At 46.8% G+C, this 19,132-nt stretch overlaps 1 protein-coding gene across 2 annotated transcripts in view; it reads right to left on the reverse strand.

Moving 5' to 3' along the window:
* Positions 1 to 1,155: 1,155 nt before the first annotated feature.
* LOC144099468 (SEC14-like protein 2) overlaps positions 1,156 to 19,132 on the reverse strand; it is a 56,274-nt gene continuing 38,297 nt past the window's right edge. For both annotated transcript variants that reach the window (XM_077632798.1, XM_077632797.1), the window contains exons 5-12: positions 14,124 to 14,217; positions 11,546 to 11,640; positions 10,503 to 10,581; positions 9,363 to 9,443; positions 8,640 to 8,726; positions 7,506 to 7,612; positions 4,881 to 5,199; positions 1,156 to 1,606 (exon numbers count right to left, since the gene is read on the reverse strand). In XM_077632798.1, coding sequence (XP_077488924.1) covers positions 1,494 to 1,606; positions 4,881 to 5,199; positions 7,506 to 7,612; positions 8,640 to 8,726; positions 9,363 to 9,443; positions 10,503 to 10,581; positions 11,546 to 11,640; positions 14,124 to 14,217 — 975 coding nt within the window. In that variant the 3' untranslated portion in view covers positions 1,156 to 1,493. The remainder of the gene's footprint in view (positions 1,607 to 4,880; positions 5,200 to 7,505; positions 7,613 to 8,639; positions 8,727 to 9,362; positions 9,444 to 10,502; positions 10,582 to 11,545; positions 11,641 to 14,123; positions 14,218 to 19,132) is intronic.

Genomic DNA, 19,132 nt, shown 5'->3' on the forward strand with positions numbered 1-19,132 from the left:
AAAATTATTACTGCGTTGCCTCGTCAGTCGTGGCACTTCTTTTATAAACAAGTAATGCCTTTCCATGCTTTCATTGGCCTGCTGCGCCCGAACCCGCAGATATGATTGTTTTCCGGGGAGCACTAGTTTCGCATGGCATCATGACTGCCCGCTTCGGGCAACATGCGGTCGTAGCGTCTGGAGCTTAGTAAAAAAACAAATACCTAGCCACAGGAGGCATATTGGTGTTCTTGTGTAAATTTTCTTCATCCTGGTTTTCCACCACTCTACTTCATCACGCAATACGTCCAAGGCGGCGCCGCAAATCGCCTCGTGCGAAGGCATAGCAGGGGAGGCGAGGGGTCGGGCACGCGCGCCGCGGTGCGGCGAAAGGAGCGGCCGCGCCCCTCTCCGTCCGAATGGAACGTCCGGAGCAACCCCGCCGCGCGCGCCGATCCAGGTGGCCGTGACCGAGCAAATTTTTTGTAATCAAGAAAATTGTTCTTTTCTTTGTCTTATGACGTTTAATAATGACAAGTGTGTTAAAAATATACCTCAAATAACATGTAATAACGAGATACCATGTGTAAGAGAAAACTAATAACTGCAAGCCGAGGCAATATTTTGCGCACCGTAATTTTGCGTGTAGAAAGCGAGGGCGTTTTCATTATGTCGCTTCCGCACCATTGGCAGAAAAAAATTGTCTCTTAGTAGTGGCCCTGAGTTCGAGAAATTAAAATGTTGCTCGAGAAATAACAGTGATAGTATAGCGTCCTGTCTGTACTCAGGGGATGGCCGCAGCTTAAAAAAGCTTTTAAGTCTCGAAGTTATTTCGTTTAGAGCGGTTAATGCACGCATCAAAAGGGCACCAAAAATATCCTTTTCTTTTTAATTTGTCCGCATAGACATTTCTTCTCTTCAACATAACCATCCAGAGATGCTATCGCGGACCTTTGTGGGAAGCATGTTTCACATGACCCGTTCTGGTTCTCCATTTGTCAGTCGACTTATAATCGTGTTGAAACCTTCTAATTGAACGAGGGCGTTCATGACGCCAAGACGAAGAAGAAGACCAAACTAGGCCAATGAACACGCGGACGGTGGACAGCCACAGTCCTGCATTCATGAGCTTTTTGCAGTTAAGTTAAATTTCAGTAATGTGACTTGCAGAGCCAAAACTGTTCAAACATTTCGGTTTTGACACACATGTGTTACATCTCTAGCGTCGACAAACTGTGCAGACCACGATTCTAGTGCGCCTTCGGCTGGCAGATGAGTGTCGCCGTACGTGAGGCGCAACGTCGTTGGGCTGTGCCAAACATCGTATTGGAATAAGTAATGCTGGGTACCAAGACACCGACACTTGCGATATGACGAAGAGTTCATCGTGAGGCAGGCAGTTCGAGTGTGCCCGCTGCCACCTGTTGCACTGTGCAGATCTTTACGATCCACTGCTTCGTGCCGATGGGGCATAATAATCTGGGGGGTGTCCGTTTGAGGACGACTGTGCAGGATCACAGCGGTGATGAATCCACTTTGTCCTCATCCGAAGGGGCTAGAAGCTCGACAGTGTAGGCCAGCTTCTTGCTGTTTACCCAGCTGTATGAGTTGTCGAACTCCAGGACGTCTGCGAAACGCGAGAGCAGTAGGTTTGCATCACTCTGGTTCATGTCTAACATTATCGGACAAAAATTTTGAATAATGAAAAATTGTAAGATACTATTATGGGAATATTGAAGGTAATGGTCAATTCTTCTGATGTGTAACACAATCTTTCTTTTATTGTGTTTCCATCGATCGCGCCGGGCAGTAAAGACTGCCTTAGAAAACAAATGGGGAACGCTTTTGACGATAGCAAAAACGTTAATAGCTGAAAAAAAAGCAACACTACCGTTGGTTGGTCTGCGGTTATATTGATTGTTGTACTGACATCTTACGTTATATAAAAAAAAATGCGTTCATAAACTGTTTCTCGCTCAAAAATGCATTTGTATAGAATTGTTAGGCATGGTGTCGATGCAAGATGAAGCGAATAAGAAAAAATAAAGGCACTTGATAACACCTCGCTCACATTTTAACCGTCTGGTTGCACTATGAGGGTAAGGGAATTCATAGAAAGTATGCTGGAAGCTATGAAGAAAGAACCAGGCCAGGCATCTCACTCGTGCAGCAATCTGTACTACCACCAGTCAAGAATAACGCGACACGTAGTACACTACACCATTTGCTTAATGTCTGTGACAAGCGACTGGCACTAAATACTCCGTCTTTGTTTTCGTGTTGAGATTCGTTTGTTTCGCATAAATGTCCACTAGTTACCGGTATCTGTATTTTCACTTTTAGTGTTAAAGCATTTAGGGGAGAGTTTCGCGCACAGCATTTGTTTGAATTCCCGGTTCCGTTCTGCCATATTTTCAACACCTTGTAGTTATTTCCCTTTTGTTGTTGGTGAGTATTTTCCCTAGTGTGTACTGTTGTGCCTTGTAATGGATTCCCGGGACGCGGCAGGCTGTCTATTCACAGCATTTAGCCGGGGGAACTTCCAAAACTTGCTGGGAAATGAAAGCCAGTTAATACGAACGTAACCTTGGTATCACTAAAGTAGAAAAAAAAAACGATTAGTAGCACAGGTTCAAAACCTCTGAAGTATGCGCTTTGATAAAGGAATAGCGAACGGCACAAAGTATCGCACCCGGACAGTGATTGGACAACATGAGTCTTTATTTATGACACCTGTTTCATTTCATTAGTAAGGAATATATGGGTAGTGGGCCTCATGTTTCATGTAGTAACGCATGAAAAGCCCGGGTGATTAGAGTAATGCTGTAGTTGTTGGGCCAGTTCCTTGCAACGAATTCTGTGTTTTATATTTATTTGCGCATACTGCTACCACGTAGGTGGGCAACGTTCGGAAACTAAAGAGAAGGAAGCAATTGGCAACTCCATCACTGTATGGTAACAATCAACAGAAAGAAATAGGAATAGAACGTACGGACAACACTAACTTCACGAATAAGATAAAATAAATCTGTAGGCAGTTCATGCCACGCTCTGATGTCCCCCCCCCCCCCCCCCCCCCGGAAAAAAAGAAAACACGTGAGTATTTGAATGTAGTGGTTGGTGTAAGCATGGGAAACAGTAGTATATGGTTGTAAATTTAGCGAATCCGTCGTGTGGATTAAAAACTTAAGTAGGGAGCCGAACTAATATTAAACTGGCTAAAGTATGACGGGAGCAACGAATTTTTTTTTTCAAATCTTCTCCTCATCTTTAAAGTGCATATGTTGCTGGCAGTCATGCGAAGGAGATATACAGGTACGATAAGCATTAAACACACAGCGAACAGCTCTTCTCTGGACCATTTCTAGTTGCTTAGTATCAATTTCTAGGAAGGGATCCGATTCCACGTAGCCATACTCTAGGTTTGCCTTATTAGAAAGTTAAAGACAAACACTTTAAGGGGCTTGGACATAGCTTCTGTTGATTTACTCTTGAGGCAACAAAACTTTTAGATGTAGGCCAGCAAATATTGTTTATGCGATTGGACTATATGAGGCGATTACTAATGATAATTCCAAGATATTTATATTCGTTCGCCAGCACCAGTGAGTGGCCATTAATTATGTATGTAAAACAGTATGCACAATTGCCTATAGGGAATCGATTGTAGACGCTTAATATTTGCACACTAACAGTTCTTAATAAACCATAAGTATGATGTGTACGTCTTTTCCAGTCATTGAAATGTGACTGCAAGGAGTGGGTAGGTTTAAGAGCAGCATCTAAGTTATTTTTGCTGAAAAAATTTGGTTCGCTGTACCGACAGAGTCAAGAGACTCAAGAGTCAAAAGAGAGAGACAAAGAGACTAGGCTAAATGCAAATTCAGGAGAATTAATCTAAGTTAGCTCCTACTCGGCTCCTTGTTCGGTTAACTCAACAGAAAAACTAAAAAAATTTAGGGGACCCCAAAACACTAGCGAATCCTGCCGCCGCGTCGCAAAATCCTGTTTTGAGTCGTTCACAGTCAAGCAACTGAGCAATTGAGCAACGCGTCGCAGCATGCGACGCAGCAGAACTTTCCAGCTTTTTGGAACCTCGCCGCTCTTGCCGCTCGAGCCGCCGCGACGACTCAAAACAGGTTTTTGCGCCACGGCGGCAGGATTCGCTAGTGTTTTCGCTTGCGTGTGAAACAGGCTTTATGTCAGTGCACGTTAAAGATCCCCAGGTGGTCGAAATTATTCCGGAGCCCTCCACTACGGCCCCTCATTCTTCCTTTCTTCTTTCACTCCCTCCTTTATCACTTCCCTTACGGCGCGGTTCAGGTGACCAACGATATATGAGACAGACACTGCGCCATTTCCTTTCCCCAAAAACCAATTATTATTATTAAGCTCCGGCCTTAAGGGTATGACGGGATAGCGTAATGGGATAATTCTTATGTGTGGAAAGGTCATTCCCTACTTTACATTCATAGATCCTTGGGAGTCCTCATACCGTTCCTGGCGCAGTGGTGCAGCGGCTAAGCGATGCGCCACTGCCGTGCGATGGCAGGTGCTTCCAACGGTGGGCCTTGTGCGGCCCAGGTTTCACTTCCTGTGCGACGAATCATTAATTTAACTGCCACCTGGAATGGTGGGGCGTTTTCTCACTATTCAGTGGGCAGGTTCGAATGAAGCCGCAAGCTCACGTTACCTAATGCGACCCACCTGCCTCCTGGGTTGCTCTCTGGGCACCAGAGCCAGAGTCATGATAGTAATTGTTCGCTCACAACGCCGACTCCGACACCGGACTTTCTGGACAATGGGGCCTCTACAGCTATCGTGTTCATACACAGAAGAACAGGAAGGGTCTTCCCACTGTCCTGCATGTGCCCTGCGAAGGAGTCGCGGAGGCCACTTACATGTTCCGGGCCTGTCGCACACCAGGCGCCCCCTCTCGGGTATCAGGCTGCACGAAGGTACTCTCTGAGTCTCGATCAGGTATTCGCCAATCGCGTTGTCGCCTCCACAAGGCGGCTCGTAGCGCACACCGAAGGCCAGGTCCCCTACGGCCGTCTGGAAGCTCCAGCTGAGCTGCTCCCCTCGACGCATCACCTGCACGGGGAGTTCCCAGCGGCCACGGCGGTCGATCTGCCTCACCGTGGCGCCGGTCTCGGAGGAGAGCCTCCGTTTGGCCAGCGCCTCGCGGTACGAGGGTGGCACCTCCCCGCCCGGGCAGATCTGCGGCACCAATGGCGTTGTCAAGGGCGATGGAGCCAGGCCTTCGAATCGTCTTCTGATCGATTAAAAAGTGAGACACATCTATACCACTCCCGTTCAGAAGGCCATCTGGCCCAAGCACACCACGTGGCATCACAGGGCACATCCTGGAGGGCTTCCACTTCCTGAGAACCCTTGAGTAGTTTCTCACAGTGAAGCAGCGAAAAAATGAACTTTTGGTTGCGACACCTACACAGCGACGCCAACGCTACCTACACAGAGAAAATAGCCTATAACGCTATAGGAAATATCCATCACAGAGAGATGGGAGCAAAACAACGCAGGTCATGCACAGAATTCAGCTATGCTGTTCTGCGCTCCTCCTCTGCTTGGCTTGAAGCTGCTGCTCAGTGGGTCGTGCCTTGTTTGCACTTGAAAGAATATTATGCACTACATAGCGTGCCACGTCAGTGATTGTCCGATATCTCGGTAGTATTGGACTCGCCATGCCAAGGTACATCTGCAAGGCCTTACCACGAATGACACATTCTACAGAACTGTGAATCCTCTGCTCCGTTAAATAACACCCTAAATTCTCAACAGGTTAATGCGGGAATTTCGATTTAGTACACACTGCAACAGCGCCGAACAGCCCTAAAAAAGGCGGGAGACGAGGGAGTATAATCTCGGCGCTAGTCTTGGTCACAGTTACGGCTGGACTGGTTACAGTTAGGCCGGAAAAACGTGCTCGCTGCAGTGCATATTAAATGGCCGCTAGAGTACAATAACGTTAGGTTGTTGCACAGTTAGCGCGGAATTTTATCACGGTACGCCAGGAAGTGGAAGATGAAGAGACGAAAGATATGACGAAGACGAATGTAGACTCGATAGAGGTCAACAACAACAACAACAACGTCTCCCCACTGAACCCTGGCCAATCCCCCGTCGTGGGTATGTGCCATGTCCCCAAGGCAACAACAACAACGACAACATGGACTTTCGCTGCAGTTCCTGAAACGAGAGTAGCAAAAACGGAGGAAAGGCGCCGTAATGCTTCACCATAGCAGCACTAGGGGTAGAAATACATTTCTTCAGCAGTTGCACCCAGCGTTTCGAAAGTGCATCTGCAAATATTATAGGTTAGTGAAGCTTGTAATCTCAGTTTGTACACGCGGGGTTCATCGTTGCAATGTTATTTCTTCGCTGTTTGACGAGAGCAAATAAGTTTGTGCAGTTTTCGTGACCAACAGTAGTCTCCGTAGCAGTTGTTTTTTGAAGGCACGGGAAAAAGAAATTACAATGTTCAGATCGTCTTCACGGAATGCAACTATGCAAGTCTCTTTTTACCTTTAAATAAGCGGAAACTTTTCGTTGTTCAATCTCCAAGCATTCTAATTGTCTGTTCCTGAGCTTGTCTGGCTCTGAGGGTACCCAGACGTAGAACATGCCTGTAGCGCACGCTGGGAGTAGCAAAGCGCAGTAAAAACCAGCACAACCCCGCTATATCCGGTGCAGTAGAAAGCAGTAAATAAGGGAGCGCGGGTCTAAACGTGAAGAAAAAGGCATTTCCATAATTTCATCCGCCCATATACGGCAATCCCTACTCAAGCGGTAGAAAAAGAGGCTTTCAATAGGTATGTCGTGTGGCTCTGGAGTGCTTGGCAGTTTTAAAGGCACATTTAAAAAAAATAATTTTACAAGATTTCATCCGACGATTTCACCTTGCTCTCAAGCACTCGATCTTTTAGCAGAAAATTAAAAGAATCGCTGGTGACGCTGTCAGAGCTTAAACGCAGCTTTTATCTGAAAAAAAAAGTCCATAAAGTGAAAAACAGATGGCGCCATCACCGGCCGATTTCGCAAGTAAAACGTTTGCGCCGACATAATTTTCGCGGATCCCAGAGGCTACGCTACATCACCATTCGTTTCAAAACGAAGGCCACCCGTCGTTTTCGCTAATGACGTCACGAGTCTGAATCGATTGGAGGTCGGATTTTTAAATCGAGTTGCGACAAACGTAAACATACCCACAAAGTACGGGAGAATAAATCTTTACGGAGAACTACAACTGGGTGGAGTCGCCCTCAGTGTGCTTTTACCTATAAATACTATTTGTAGTAAAATGTCAACATTCATACAAATATATATATTGTAGGGTCGTTTTGTATTGAGAGTTATAGTCACACTAGAATCACACAGAAAAAGAGCAGGAGGGGCAGAGCGGTAAAAATTTCCGCCTCCTTAATTCCCGCCTATCCATCCCCACCTATCTATCTGTCTCTCTGCCCGCAAGTGCTATGATCCCACCAGAGTTTCCCGGTGCGTACCAGATGCCTGCAGCGCGGGTCTCCGTCGGGCCCCACCATGCTTCCTCCCCAGTGCTGGGGCACGCCGGCAGGGTCCAATCGCTCGAAGATGCTGTTCCTCCATCCGTCTGCGTGATTGGAAATACATTACACAGGGAGAAAAGAAGATGCTTCTAGGTCTCGTAGATGACTGGAAAAGCTGTAAAGCAAAAAAAAAAAAGACTGCCAGGACCATTCGCATACCGGTGGTTGATGCTGCAGCAGGATACAAGAAGGTGTAGTACATTACCGACTGCTACAGTGCATTACTGGATGACCACTTGACCACCACAAAAGCAGCTGCCTTGTTCTTTTAGTCGCACATACACGCCTGGCGGACCCTGTCCCCGAGACAGCGTCATCTTGAACGCCACTCCTAAACTGCATGTTCACAATTGTAACGCGTGCTAGGTCATAAACCTTATTCCAACGCCCCCATAACCCCCTTTTTTTTTCGAGCATCGTTTGCACCCGTGGGAAATGCTTGGCAACTTCCTCAAGGCTGGAATTGTTTTAGCGGTCAGAATGTGATAGCAGGACTGCAGATTTGTCAAGCGATGCTGACGTAGTTGCTTTGCGAAAAGTCCTCCCTATAGTTACCGCAGCAAAAGCAGTCTGCTTTTCGGAGGAACGTCGTGAACCACACACGAACAAATGCTGCCACTCTGCTGATTGTTACCTTTATAAAGCACCATAGGAGGGGACAAAAACTTTGAAGATTCAGATAAGCACTTCTAAATCCTACATTAATGAAAGCAAAAACTGTAATTACATTACAAAATTGTTTGCATTAAGTCCGAGTGTTTCTGGCATGCCGGTGAGTGATTCGCCTCCTCGCCACCTCATCAAAATAGTAGATTTCACGCCCCTTTTTGGCCAGCATGGACACCCGTCGGCAGACAGTTACCCTCGGAGTCCAGTCCCCTTGATCAATACTGCCTTTCGGTAGCGGATGGCAGTTTCCGACTGGGAATTAATACGTTGACACATAGTCAGGACAGCGTTCCTCATGGAGATATCCGTAGAAAAACTTCATTGTTCCCACTGCGAACATCACTGTATTTTACGCCTGCGTAAGAAGTACAACACAGCGGTAGCCGCCCCGGGCCAACTCACCAATGCCGTAGATGGCCACCTTGTCCACCGTGCGTTGAGATAGGAACGGACATAGCAGCTTCCACAAGACGGGGAAGAAGCGAGGAGCTGTTAGGGGAAAGAGAGACCATCAATAAAAACAGCAAGGTGTGGTACTCGGACAGGAAAAGAGTAACTGTTTAATGCACGCCTGGATGTTGAGGTGAAGCACGCGAGCACATCTCTCCTATGACTCGCGGCTCTACACTGGCAGGCAGATAAAATGGACGACGGAGGGAGAGGTTTTGGGAGCACACAGCAATACAGAAAAAGTAACAAATATACAGGGTTTTCCAATGGCATCCAAGACGCGCGGTGTGCTTTTGAGTCGTGCGGTGGAGTATTTACCACGACCCAAAAGCGCAAAATCTCTGGAGGGTGATGATGAATTTCTCCTAGCCCGTAGGAATCCTGATGCATGCATGCCATCAGTGCCCAACAATACCGTTCAAAGCATACCCTGTAGCCCTGTAATTCTTGACGAGCCCTTCGCGCATATACAATTATGTCTGTATGTGTGCATAGCGTGTGGAAAGGCGACATAGTTTCTATAGCGCATTTAGATCAGGGACCGGCATTCGTCAGAATGCCACTCTGAGAGCAACAAAGTCGGTATACCGTGGTTTGATGACAACCGGACACCGGCGAAGCACGCGAAACGCAGCAGTGTTGTGAACGGCGGCGTCTCAGAGAACATAAACTCACCGTTGATGACGTAGGCCTTCTCCAAGATCTCAGGATAGTTGTCCTCGTAGATCTTTATCAAGTCCGTCAGGAGATTGATGACTGCGAAGGAGGCAGAGGCGAGCTTCACAGAGACTGTCTTGTTAAAAGCGCGTAAATATAGGCAGAAAAAAGGGCAATGACTTGAGGCCGCCCACTTTGGTTCATGCCGGGCCTATTGCGCTTTTGTGATCTGTGAAGACACCCTGTGCCCTGTACAAGGATATACCAGCAGATGTTCAGTGGATTCTTTTTTCTAATAGTACATAGATCGAGGGCCTTGATAACAGCTAGGTAGCTTTTTAAACTGTACGAAATAACGCATTCCGCGTTTGCACGGCCTCACCAAAAAGCGTCGGGCCTCTGAAACACCGAAATGCAGGAAACCATAACAAGCTTTTGGTTGATCCCTATCAGATCTGTATTGGTAAGTGTAATGAAATAGATCCCACGCTGCGGCGGCGCCGCGCAAGAGACCAAGGATCAGCGCGCACGAAGCCGCTAAGTGGTTCTCCGGCACATTCAAGCTTTGTTCGCAGAGTTTTGGAGTTGAAATATATCTTAGCAGCGTTGGTACGTGGCGGTAACCACTGAGCCACCGCGGCGGGTTTTAAAACGAAACAAAAACGTTTTCCGAATACTACTTCACTTCATGCTAGAGAAGTAATCAGCGCATAACTAAATTCGCAGTCTTCAGCACTTAAGTTTCATGCACGCCACATTTCAGTTTTACACTCGCCACCAGTCCAGTTCGCCATGGGGAGAATATTTGGCCTTAGCAACAAAAGTACCGCAACAGGTGCTAAACTGGTAAAACATTTCAAAGAAAATCGGTGCATCGATTTCCTAGACTATTCTTTTCTTCCCGCTTGTCATTTTTGTGTAATGTTTAGGTATAACTGGCGATTTATTGCTAGGGGTATGCGCCAGTCGATATGTATTATAAAGTAACATAAAGTGCATTCTAGAGCGCACTTCTCTGTCTTAATCAGCTCCGTCTTCACGCTCCTTCATGGCACAAAGCCAAGACGACTAACTCTCCATTCGAAGCATCCTTGTTACTTCAAGGCTTACAGTCCTGTGAACGGACTGTAACTGCATGCCACTGGCAAGCCAACGTACCTTGCCACGAGTACAGCTGCCGAAGCGAAAAGTGCTCGAAGTCGGCGATGAGGAAGATGGTCTCGATCACCTTCTGCCTCTGCGAAGAAGGAACACGCGTGATCTGTCACGACAAGAATGGCGATCCACAATGCTGTTGGAACGTATTCTGCCGCCTTGTAGAAGAAATACTTATGAAGTTAGTGAGTTAGTTACTTAGTTTTTAGTTATTGTTTAACGAAAGAAACGCGAGGGTCTGCAAAGCGGACTGACACCTCATCACCAGGCAGCCTTTAGCGTCGACATTCTTTCTTTGTTTACATGAACATGCAAGGAAAGGTTGGTGCCTGGCAGAAAGGCAGGTTACTCGTTTCTGTACAAGGAGAGGATACCAAGCACCAGTTATCTTTTATACCGATTCAAAGGAAGCAAGATGTAAGGCGAATCAAATAAATAAACAAATGTAAACCCCTCTCAAGGCTTCGTGTTTCAACCGTTGTTCATATTTCTAGCGTATAGGGCACGAGTGCGCTTCTAGAGCACGCTTCGGTAAAGTTCGGTTGGTGCCCATATATATGCTCCTTTACCTCTCACTGCCACTGCAAAATCCCCTACGAATGCCTTTTCGACATGGTAGGCAAATAGCAATATCTGTACATTCACATCGGTGTACCTATCGCTGTGTTTCCTGGCTCTCTTTTGCCTTTTCTGGACTGCACTGATGGTTATTTCAATTTGGCTTTTCTGCAGAAAATCCGAAAACCATTTAATAGTTCAGAGCTGCTGCAGCACTGCGTTCCTTGAGCAGAAGCTGAAAATAGGCACGGAACAAAATTTTATGCTGAAATTCTGTATCCAGCCTTCCGAGGCTGAGATGGGACACCTTCCCATGTACGCTGCGGGGTGAAACTACAGTGCGGGCTGTATAATGACGGAACTGAAATATGGGTGAACGAATGTCCATCACTGTACGCGTTCCTCTGCGCCGCCTGTGCATGTTCAGCTTCTGCAGCCATCACTCATGTGAAATCTAGAATGGATCCGAGAATTTGACGCCTGCTTACCTGTGCCGAGTTCCGTTTGTTGCGATCCGTGATACTTTCGAAGATGAACGTAAGCTGCTTCTTGATTTCATCGACACTCACCACTTCCAGGAATCCTGCGTAGGAGAGTCATCCAAACAGTATTCGGCAATGCGGACAGGCGGAAAACTGGGTGTAATCATGCCTCTCCCTCTGGTTGTCAATGCTGGTGTCATCATCTTCTTGCAGAATCGGTAACCCTATGTTGTTGGTTCCGCGGTGCCCATGGCGTTGCATTCACATTAGATTTGAGTTTTATACTGTGTGCAATCTGCTCTTATCCGGAAATGTTGTTAACAACCCTGGTCCACCTGTTCAGGGCATGTTTGATAAACACATGGACTCCTCCACCTGCGTCCAACACGAAATTCAGGAACTGAAACAATTTCAAAGTGAGCTAGATGTGTCCCTCGTCTTATTGTCAACAAGAATAGATCACATTATAGAACACCTGTTAAGCGAATTCATGGTTGGTATCGAATAAATTGCTACAATAGGACAGCATATGAAAGCGCTGCAGCAGTCATATCCTATTCAACGTAAAAAACTCAGAGACAAGATCGCAGTCATCTCTCGAAGTTGATTATACATGCACGGTGTAACCGTGGTATACTTCTATGGCTGAAGAGGAACTGAAGAGTAAGATGGTCACTAAGTCTTTAAAAACGTCTTGGTGCCGCAACGTTGCCCGCTGCTCGTATACATAGAATTGTGAAGAACAATAAGAACAAAAAGCGCCCTGTAATAGAGATACTTCAAGACTTGAAATAAAAATAACGCTGGTTTTGCAAATGTTATCAAACGCATATGGTTGGAAGCCTTCGTACGAAATGATTATTCCAAGGAGACATAGCGGAAAGAAAAATCGCTCTGGAAATCTCTTAAAATAGAGAGGAAGGATGTGGAGACTAATTTTGTTCACGACCTTCTATTTGATGATCACGTGTAGGTGCATTTGGAACGATTTGACTAAAGAAGGAGTAACCTTTCTCCTTGTTCTAGCAAGTCAAACAGGCTGCATAAAGCAACTCGGCTCTTCGCGACCTTGCTGTCTTAAATGTCAATTCCCACAGCATAGTGAACAAGGCAGCTGCCTTTGAGACCGCTTTGTTTCCTCACAGTCCTAATATAGTCGCTGCAACTCAGACAGGGCCTCTTTCTGATATCAGTAATATCTATATCTCTCCTCCATCATACGGTGAATTTAAATCCGACAGAAAGTAACGAGGAAGTTGCGTGCAATTTTACTAAAATGAAACGTCTCCGCTGTAGCTTTGTATCAGTTAGAAAACCATAAAGGTCTTTGTCTGAAAATTACGAATATTTATGTAAATAACGGAAATCATAATATATTCTTATTGCTAAACTCTTATGAAATTTTAAACATTTGTTGAATGACTTTGATACAGGGTAGTTAACGAGTGTGAGAACTTAGCTGAGTAAATAGCCAGAATAATGCGTTCTTTACGGGTAATAGACAGGCGTGAAAAATTATATGCATTTATAAAATTTTAGACAATGAAAAGCAGAAAGAAGTGAAGTGTTTTAATGCTAGGTGCCTCTTTCTGTCTTCATCCTTTTTATTTTTTTTATAGGTTACTTAACACCTCGTTTTACCGTCCGCCTAGTGTGAGGCAGTAAGAGCCTCTTACCGTTCGTGACATTATCCTCCTCATCTGCGTTGCAAGCATAAATTGCGGCCCTTTTCCATGCTGCCGAAACTCAAAAGAGCCCGTGTGGTGTGCGACGTCAGAGCACGTTGAAATTTCTCCAGATGGTCGAAATTATTCGGGAGCACTCCACTACGGCGCCCCTTTCTCTAACTCTCTCCTCCAGCACTTCCTCGAGGGCGCGATTGAGGGCCATCGATAAATGAAGACATTTACTAACCCGACTGCGGCGGCCGCGTGTCGATGGAGGGGAAACGCAGTGGCGCCCGTGTGCTGTGCAATGTTAGAGCACATTAAAGATCCCCACTTGGTCGAAATTGTTCCGAAGCCCTCCACTACGCTACCGCTTTCTTCCTTTCTTCTCTCAGTCTCCCCTTTTTCCCTTCCCTTACGGCTCGGTTCAGGTGTCCGCCGAGATGTGAGACAGACGCTGCGCCATTTCTTTTCCTCAAAAACTAATTTTATTGTTTCAACATGAAAAAAAAAGCTGGTAGTTTTTTTAAGAAAGGAAAGGCGCAGTAACGTCTCGCTTCTCGGGGGAAATCTCAACTGCGCCGTGAGAGAAAGGATGAAGGAAGGAGTGAAAGATAGAAAGAAAGAAAGAAAGAAAGAAAGAAAGGAAATAAGAAAGATGGAAAGAAAGAAGGAAAAAGAAAGGAAAAGGAAAGAGGTGCCGCAGTGAAGGGCTGCACAATAATTTTGACCACGTAGGGAACTTTAACGTGCCCTGGTATCGCACAACACACGGGTGCTTTCAGTTTGTCGACGTCAAAATACAGCCTCCGCAGCACGCATTCGGCCCCGCAACGTCATGCTGAGCAGCTGTAGGGCGTGACAACGCGGGGAACACGCAGATCATGCGGCACGACAAAGTGGTGGCCCGACGTCACCCTTGATATCGATGCTTCCGATGGGCAGCAGGTAACAACAATGCCCTTCTGGCGAGCAGTCCAGGAGGCCGCCAGGGAAATGATTCTGCAGCACCTGCGCATACCGATGACCATGGCTCAGTCTGTCCACAGGCGAACGACTGTTCATGACTGATTCTGGCTTACTAATTTATTAGTATCAGCTGTCATTTGCTCTTTCCTCAATTCTGCGCCATTGTCGTCGGCCCCGTCCGCACAGTCCTCTGGGCACCGTCCGTTCCCAGAAGGCTCCTCCTCCGGGCCCCCACCGGTAAAAATGGATCTACCTTCAACGAGTCCAGCAACTCCCGCACCGCCCATAAGCGCCTGAATATGATCTAGTTGTGCTAACCCCCGGCTTCCATTGCCGTGGCTTAGTGGCTACTTAGATACTTGTTTTTAGCTACTTCCTTAGTTTTGCGTCGTTGGTGTAGGCATCTACAAGCCCATCGCCGGGCGTCCACGGCTATAACTGCATACGCCTTCGAAGATCCACCGGTATATAGTCGTGCCTCATTAATATGGACACTTTGGCTCCCGTGCAAAAGTGTCCATAAAGCGAGTCGTTCATAATAATGAATCGTGATGAAAAACAAACAGGAATATTCTGAAAAAAAAAAGAAACGCTTTATGAGTACGGACGGCTTCTGTGCGCATAGTGACGGGCAGTGAAGTGAAAATCGGGCAGTTTTGGAAGGTTGAGGTGTATTACTGTGATAGCCATTATCATTAAAATCGCGCTGTGCAAGTTGAAACACATTTGAACCTCCTAGTCGTTCATGAGACGCGCGGTGGCGCCTTTTGGTGTGATGAACCATCTCCTCCTACGACTGTTCCTATCTCAAGAACTCTGTACTCACTCGGCAGACAGCTGCTGAATGTGGCTTTCAACCCAGAGGAAAGAGATAATTGTTTTCGCAGCCATTTACGCAATGAAAGAAATGCTGAGGCGCGTTGTCCATACATTATCATAATAAAGCATGAGATCATACACACATACAAAAAGGCCATTACTACAGCATTTGCCGTTTCGCGCTGACTTTCGCTGGTGTTCTGCACTTCTTGAAAAATGCAAGGGGCGGAACAACTGGCAGAGACCTTCGGGATTTTTTTCACATCGCTGTCCATATTAACAGAATACGAACACGTGGGCTCCAATGGGCTTCGTGCATTTTCACGCTGTCTATTGTCCAGACAGCGAGTTTTCATATTAACGAGGCGTAAATACATAAAAAAAGTTTGGTCCCCAGAAAAATTGTCCATAATTCGAGTCGTCCATATTAACGGGGATCGTATTAGCGGGGCACGACTGTAAACGCTCCCACGACATACGAGCGCAGCCCCTCCCGCACCTACATAGCGAATACAATCTGGATGCTATAGCCACTAGGCTAATCTGGCCAAGCTGAGAGGGTATCCACTCTTATGTATCAACAATAATAGGTCTCCGTTTATTCGCGATCACAAGGCAGCCAAAACTGCATCTTTCGCCTTACAAGATCGGAACCCCTATGCGACGTTACGTCTTGGCGAGAGTGCTGGCTGCGACGGCTCGCCCGGCGAACTTGGCACCATACCTGAGCGCTGCGGGGTCAGTAGCAGCACGGCATGCTCCTTACAAGTTCATTGTTCTCAGAAAACCACAGCCACGGCCGGACTGAAGAGGCAGGGCAAGCGCGCCCCGCCGTCGTTCGAGTCCGGCCGTGCTACAGCTAATGTTAAAACATGCGCATTACACACTCGTAACCGTCTTATGAGTTTTAATTTTTTTTCTGTCCTTGCGTTTCACCAGTGGAGAACGTGCTTGAAGAATATTTGCGCAAAAGGAAGGAAAGAATTCATGGTGTGTATGGCCTGAAGGATGCTCGCTGCTTCCGATTGTTCTGTATTTCTTGAAGCTGCCGCCAAGAGCGACATATGGAATGATGTGTGGAATTTATCGTCCCGAAGCTACGCGCCCACTAAACGGGTCGGCATCTCACATACTCAAAGATGTTATTTGATCAAGGTGAGCCTGAGCGAGACTAAGGTGTGGTACTCGTGTATAGAATCTCTATCCGGCGTTCCTTTTCCTCCAAGCTGAGCGAAAACACTTGTAGCTTTTACTTCTTCAATCCTACAAACCTCAAACACGGGAAAACACAGGTTCAAATAGACCACTGGACACAAGCTAGGGTTAAGCCGCCTCGTTTGAGAGGCTCTTGCACAGCGAATCTTCTACAGCGATATCGAGAAACAGCGCCACTGTTGGCTTCATATGCTGCCACCTATAAATACATCATTAACTTGCTGGTTATTTAGGAAGGCGGAGGCAGGCCTAAGCTACAAAGGCTGTGCGCGCCGAGAGTCTGCTGGGAAGGGAGTTTGGGAATGAGTTACAGCCTTTTGTTCTATCTCTTGCTGTCTCGTGCAGCTTGCGTCTTCATCCAGAGCCAATAGACTTTGGCGTTTGCTTTCAGAAGTTCGCGTCAGCATTCCCAGGGCCTCTCGCATATGCGAGTGCTTGTCGCTGCGCTTTCGTTACGCTCGTTTGCCACCACACGTTAGGCACCAACTCGCCAGTGTGCGCCCGCAGGCTTGGCCTGCAAATGAACGGAATGTGCGGTTTTGATTGTAAAACATTTTATTCGCCGGGAAGAGCTTGGCAAGAAGTCGCGTTAAGTGGTCGAGAGTACATAGCCCTCGACGACTTTGTCAGCCCACTCCACCGCCAAAACTTGCGTTCTGGGGTCAGAGCTAGCCAGCACGGTCTCCCACCGCTCGAGAGAAGGAGCTGTAACTAGATCACCCGGAGGTGGCTCTATTTTGCAGTCCCACAGGATGTGATCGTAGGTAGCACGTTGGCCACAGTGTTTGCAATTTGGGTTGTAAAGATCTGGATAAATGTGCGCGAGGAGTGATGGGGTGCGTATCGATCTCGTCTGTAGACGACGCCACGTAACCTCTTGTTCTTTAGTAAGTCTTTTGTCTGGAGGGGGGAAAATTCTCCTCTCTAGTTTAAAATGATTGGTGAGATCATGATATGTGATCATTGAGTCCTTCGTGAAATTCAGGGAGCCAGACTCATCCACTGCCCGGTCGACGAAACCTCGGGCTTTATTGTGGGCTGCCTCGTTCCCCGGATTCCCCGAATGGGCTGGGACCCATATCAATTCGGAATAATTTGGTGAGAATTTGGTTGCGTTAAGGATTCTAAGGGAGGTGTTTGTAATTCGCCCTTTAGCGAAATTATTGATACCCATTTTGGAATCGCTGAGGATGATGCTCCCTTGGGTATGTGCTAGGGCGAGGGCTATAGCCGCCTCTTCTGCCGTTTCAGAGGATTTCGTTTTGATTGTCGCCGAGACGATGTGGTCACCATTCTCGTTCACAACCACAACTGCAAAGGCATTGGTATTTTTGTATTCTGCCGCATCTACATAAAGTGTTGCAGGACACTGTCTGTATTTCTTATATAAGGCTTTGGCTCGTGCTTGTCTTCTACCCTCATGGTGTAAGGGGTGCATGTTTTTGGGGAGTGGTTTGATTAGTAGGGCCGTCCTATAGGCGCGGGGTAAGTCTACTTTAGCATCGTTATTCGTAGGTTGAAAGTTAATTCCGAGCCTGGTAAGAATACTCCTGCCAGTTCTGGAATTGGCTAATCGCGCTGTTTGAGCCATTAAATGGGCTTCTTTCAGTTCATTGTAGGTGTTATGTATTCCTAACCTCATAAGCCTTTCGGTTGAGGCATTTAGTGGGAGTCCTAACGCAGCCTTATAGGCCTGCCGTATCATGCTATCTAATTTGTCCTTTTCTGCTTTCGAAAATTTCAGATAAGGGGTGGCATAGAGTATCCTGCTCAGCGCAAAGGCCTGCACTAGGCGGCATAAATCTCTTTCCCTCACACCTTGTCTGCGGTTAGCTATGCGGCGGAGTAATCGCGCCGTCGCTTCTACCGTGCGTTTTAGCTTAGTGAGTGTGTCAGTATTTTTTCCATTTGTTTGTAAATACAACCCCAGTATTCTCATGGTCTGTACCTCTTTGACAGATCGTCCATTAACATAGACGTTTATTTGCGGGGGGGATGTCGTGGTACGCCTACCTCTTTATTTACGACGGATCACGAAGAGTTCAGATTTTTGCTCAGAACAAGTGAGGCCGGAATCCCATGCGCATGCCTCGATGATGTCCACTGCTGCTTGGAGTGTGTCTTCTATGTAGCCTTCGCATCCTTTGGTTACCCAAAGTGTGATGTCATCTGCATAGAACGTGTGATGTAGGTCTGGTATTTGTGCCAGTTTGGGGGGAATTTTGATGAGGGAGAGGTTAAAAAGGAAAGGGGACAGGACGGAGCCCTGTGGCGTTCCTTTACTTCCTAGTTTGATTGGGGCAGACTCTATTGTTCCGACCGTTATCACTGCTGTTCTGTTAGTGAGGAAGGATCGGATGTAGTTGTACGTCCTTTCTCCGGGGTTGATTTCTGACAAGTTTGTCAAGATGGCTTTGTGGGTGACGTTGTCGAAAGCTTTAACAAGGTCTAAACCCAATATTGCTTTCGTTCCTGTTCCCTCGTCAGCTTCAATTATGTCCTTGTTAAGCTGCAAGAGAATGTCCTGGGTAGATAGTTGGGCCCTGAATCCTAACATTGTTTCAGGTAGGAGGTTCATGTCCTCCGCATAGTTTTGGAGCCTATTGAGGATGACATGCTCCATGAGTTTGCCTAGGCATGATGTTAATGAAATTGGCCGTAGATTCTCAGTGCTGAGTTTCTTACCCGCTTTAGGAATAAAAGTGATTTTCGCGTGTTTCCACTCTGGTGGTATGTTGCCTGCATGCCAGTATTTGTTCATAAGGTCTGTAACCGCCGCGATCGACGTTGCGTCTAAGTTCCTGAGAGTCTTATTTGTAACTTTGTCTGGTCCTGCCGCAGATGTTGTCCGCAGTTTTCCAATTGCGTACCAGACCTCTGCGTCTGTGATGTCTGCGTCTAAATTTGGATTAGGAGTCCCCCG

Source organism: Amblyomma americanum, chromosome 7 (genome assembly GCF_052857255.1).
Source record: "Amblyomma americanum isolate KBUSLIRL-KWMA chromosome 7, ASM5285725v1, whole genome shotgun sequence".
NCBI classification, from domain to species: Eukaryota; Metazoa; Arthropoda; class Arachnida; order Ixodida; family Ixodidae; genus Amblyomma; species Amblyomma americanum.